At 42.2% G+C, this 4,338-nt stretch overlaps 1 protein-coding gene across 1 annotated transcript; it reads right to left on the bottom strand.

The window, feature by feature from the left end:
• Positions 1-1,583: 1,583 nt before the first annotated feature.
• On the bottom strand, positions 1,584-4,338 carry LOC142642781 (subtilisin-like protease SBT1.6). The gene has a single exon (XM_075817202.1). The coding sequence runs from the start codon at positions 4,255-4,257 to the stop codon at positions 1,936-1,938; it is 2,322 nt and encodes a 773-aa protein (XP_075673317.1). The 5' UTR covers positions 4,258-4,338; the 3' UTR covers positions 1,584-1,935.

Below are 4,338 nucleotides of genomic sequence, written 5' to 3'. Positions count from 1 at the left end.
AAAGCCTAATGGCAAAGCCATAACAAAATTAGGAAGAAGCACTTCTAAAGAAAAAGAAGTAAGGTCTTCTTCTATCTTCTACATTAAAAGAGGAATAGGCATCCATCATTTCCATCTTGTTATATATCTTTTACTTTTCCCTTTTTAATTTCTTTGTTGTAACTTTGATTCAATAAATAAATAAAATAAAAAGCTTTTCATTTACGATGTATATATATCATAGGAAACCTCAAAATTTGGAAAACATAAGAAAAATGCTCGAAGACTCGAAATGAGCATCCAAGATTCCAAAAACAAGATAAAGAATGTCACATAGTTTAATATTTTGCATGTCTATATGAATAAAAGAAACAAATATATAATTATTATTTTTAAAGGAAGAAAAGAAGGCTTTAGTGCTTTGAAATGGACAAAAATGAAGATTTGAAACGACTAGTGCATCTTTTTTATTTAAAGGGGTCCCAACATGCTTAGTGTTTGACACATAATATATATTTATACAATTATACCTAGTGGGAATATTTGGGAATCAAGCCTATTAATTTCTTAACGTACCACATCACTTTATTATATAAAATATAAATATATAATACTTAGTATGCTTACTCTTAACATATACTGTCTTCAATTTTATCTAAACAACGTACCATACAGTACTAGAATTACATTCAACAAAAACAAGTGGAACCAGAACCACATATCTTTGTTTTGTTTTGTTTTTTTTTTTTTTTTTAATGCCATATAAGAATGATATATCAATAAATAAATGATTTGAAATTGGACCAGAAATCATATACACGAACCAAAAACAAAGATAGGGCAATTGACATTGAGTCATGCATCTTGATTCATAGAGGCAAACAAAAGCAAAAGCACGTAGAAACTCTTAACCAAAGCCATTTTCATTAGGACCATTCAACTGCAAAAGATAAACTCTAATTAGCAAAATGAGTCAAGGACCATTTAATTTCTGGAACAACACCAACCCTCTAAATTGTTATGATTAGTTTGAACTTTGCATAGGCTATAAAGTTCTTATTCCTTAATGATTGTGCTTCCCATCCAACAATTTGCTCACCAACTTTGGCACAAAGAAGCCAAGGACAAAAACAAAGTGGAACACTAACATACCTTTATTTTTTTTACATTCCATGAGAATGTTAAATGATGATAATTAAACAAATTGAAAAATTGGACCAGGAATGATAAACATAAACCAAAAACAAAGATAGAGCCTAGGGGCAAAAGCCAAAACATGGAGATACTCTTAACCAAATCCATCTTCATTGCTCTTTGGACCATCCAGCTGCAAAAGTGAACAGAAGCTGGACCATCTATTCTAAATTTCTAGAACAATATCAGCCCTTTAAATTGATGTGATCAGTTTGAATTTTGCATATGCTAGAAAAGTCCTCAATGATTGAGCTCCCCAAACCATCAATTTCGCCCACCAACTTAGGCACAATTAAAGCAAGTAAAGAAAAACTAGTATCAATGCTACATGAAACATTCAGCTCCTCTGACCATACATAATATTCTTAACAAAGTGCTTGAGCTTGACATAAACAATGTCATACACATAATTATCCCAACAACAAAATTATGAACAATTTTGTTCTGCTATAATAGTTTCAGTACATAGACAAGTTATGACTTATGACATTGAGTATCAAATATAGTCGTCTCAAAGTCTATAAATATTAAATACACGACATCTGTTAAAAAAAAATAAAAATAAAAATTATAAAAGATTAAAGGAAATTACACACTACACCACCCTGAAAAACCAGTTCTAGGCACTTTCTAGTCCTAGTTCTACATTCAAAACAAAACACCCATTAAAAAAACAAGCTACTAGGCGTAACGACATTTTAGTCTGAACACCTGCAACATTTTTTTTCCTATTCATGATCAAAACGACATGATCAAAACCTCTTACAAAGGAGTTAACAGTGTAACCACAATGGGGCTCCGAACAACATGCTTTCCCACTCCATCGGACCAAGAAATCGACCCGAATACCGCACCCGAGTCATCCAGCGTTAGACTCTTGCTATCAGTCGTTACAGTCACAACATAGCTCAGCTTCTTCACGGCAGCCGTGAAAGCCAACTTCGTCGGCTTCACAACAACCGTCACACCTTTCGGGGACTCAACTTTGACAGTATAAATAGCATTGACTTCACCCACATTGGTAACGGTTCTTAGGAAATTTTTACTGATCGCCCCGACCTTCGCGCTCGAAAACCACGCCGCGATTGACGGGTAGTTAAGATTTTCCGCTAACGGCTTCTTCCTAGGACAATTAGGAACTGATTTAGTTATAACCTGAATTTCCTTGAGACCATATCCAACTCCACACAGAAAGTTGACATAATCCTCATTGGTGATATCATAAACTAAGCCAGGATCCATAGCTTGACCTAAATTCACATGCCCCGCCCCGAAACCATAAGGTGTGGACTGTTTACCATTGGCCTCATCCATCATCGGCTGGTTTCGGTTATCGAGTACATTCGCCGTGGTCATCATTGCAGACCGAATCATGGCGGGGCTCCAATTACGATGAGCCGATTTAAGCAAGGCCGCTGCGCCACTTACATGAGGACAAGCCATTGAAGTACCAGAGAGTATATTGAACTCGGTTCTTCGGGTATCGGAGTCTAATCCGGTCGGGCCAATTGCGTCGGTCCAAGCGGCTAGTATGTTCACACCTGGCGCGATCAAGTCGGGTTTGAGAATGTTCGGGTCCAAACCGTTTAATCCTCTGCCTGAAAACGAAGCTACGATCGGAGCCGGTTTGATCCCGAGCAAGGTGCCTTGGAAATCAATGGTGGCCGTTGGATTCGGAGTTGTTGAGAGGTATTTCTTGACGAGATCGCCTTCGTTGACGCCGATTGCGCAAGCCGGAAGAATGTGAGCGTCACCGACTAAGCCTTCGCCGGCGGTCATTCCGTTGGCGAGTATCATTCCGACGCCGCCAGCTTTCTTCACCTCCAGTCCTTTGGCTACTCTCGCACTGCTTCCTCTGTCGCAAATTACGATTTTACCCCTGACAGCGTTTGGATCCAATGAGTTTTCCATACAGAGAGAAGCAGCTAAGACCCCTGACTTTCCGGGATAGACCAGAGGATACATTTTGCCGCCAATCGGAGCTCCAGCGTAGAGCGACACGCCGGAGAATTGCTTGCCGTTACCGAGTTTGATAATAGCTGGGAAATTCCGGTCAATTGTGCCGGCACCAACTGTGGCGAGCCATGGAGCGAGGTTTGTCACTGTCATTACGTCGGGACCACCGTTTCCGGCGGATGAGGACACGAAGATCCCTCGCGAAACGGCGCCGTAAGATCCGATTGCGATCGGGTCGAGATAGTAAGGTGATGAAACGCCGTCGCTGCCTCCGATTGAGATCGAGATTACATCAACGCCGTCCTTAACGGCGGTGTCGAAGGCGGAGAGAATATCGGAATCGAAGCAACCTGAGTTCTTCCAGCAAACTTTGTAAACAGCCAAACGAGCTTTCGGAGCTACACCTTTAGCGATTCCCGAAGCGTAACCTGACATGTTCGCCTGAAAAACGTACCGTCCGGCAGCGGTGGAAGCTGTGTGCGTTCCATGTCCATCGGCGTCTCTCGGTGACCGATACTCCACCGTATCATTGCTCACCATCGGACCACCAGCACTCGCCGAAGCATCGTGACCTTTGGAGAAAAACTTAGCTCCGATCAGCTTCCGGTTACAGTTTAGAACCGTGAATTTCTCTCCGGCCTGACAAGCTCCCTTCCACCGAGACGGAACCGGACCGAGATTCTTATCCGAAAAGCTCCGTCGCTCCGGCCAGATTCCGGTATCGAGAAGACCGATAATGACATCGGAGCCATAATCGGAATCGGACCAGAGACCGCGCTGGTTCCTGAGGCCGAGGAACTGAGGAGACCGAGTGGTGTGAAGCTCGCGACGGCGGTCCTTGAACACGGCGAGGACTGAAGGGTTTTTGCCGATCGTATCGGCTTCGTTTTTCGTGAGAGTGGCGGAGAAGCCATGGAAAACGGTGTCGTACGTGTGGAGGATTCGAGGCGGGTCGGCGAACTCGGACGCGTACCAGTGGTAATGAGTGGGGAAAATGGACGGCTTTGATTGAGAGTTCACGCGGATGATGAAGGTCTGGACCGTCTGATCGGCGGAGAGTGATAGGATCAGACGAGGAAAACTGTATAGAAATATAGAGAAGAAAAAAAGCAATATTTTTGAGGCCATTTTCTTGAGAGTGAGTGAAGTGAAAGTGTGAGAGAGTGAGGATTTGCCGACACAGATGTGGAGTGTGATATAAGAGAGGAT

Source organism: Castanea sativa, chromosome 7, assembly GCF_040712315.1.
Source record: "Castanea sativa cultivar Marrone di Chiusa Pesio chromosome 7, ASM4071231v1".
NCBI classification, from domain to species: Eukaryota; Viridiplantae; Streptophyta; class Magnoliopsida; order Fagales; family Fagaceae; genus Castanea; species Castanea sativa.
This window is presented reverse-complemented; position numbering and strand designations above follow the sequence as displayed.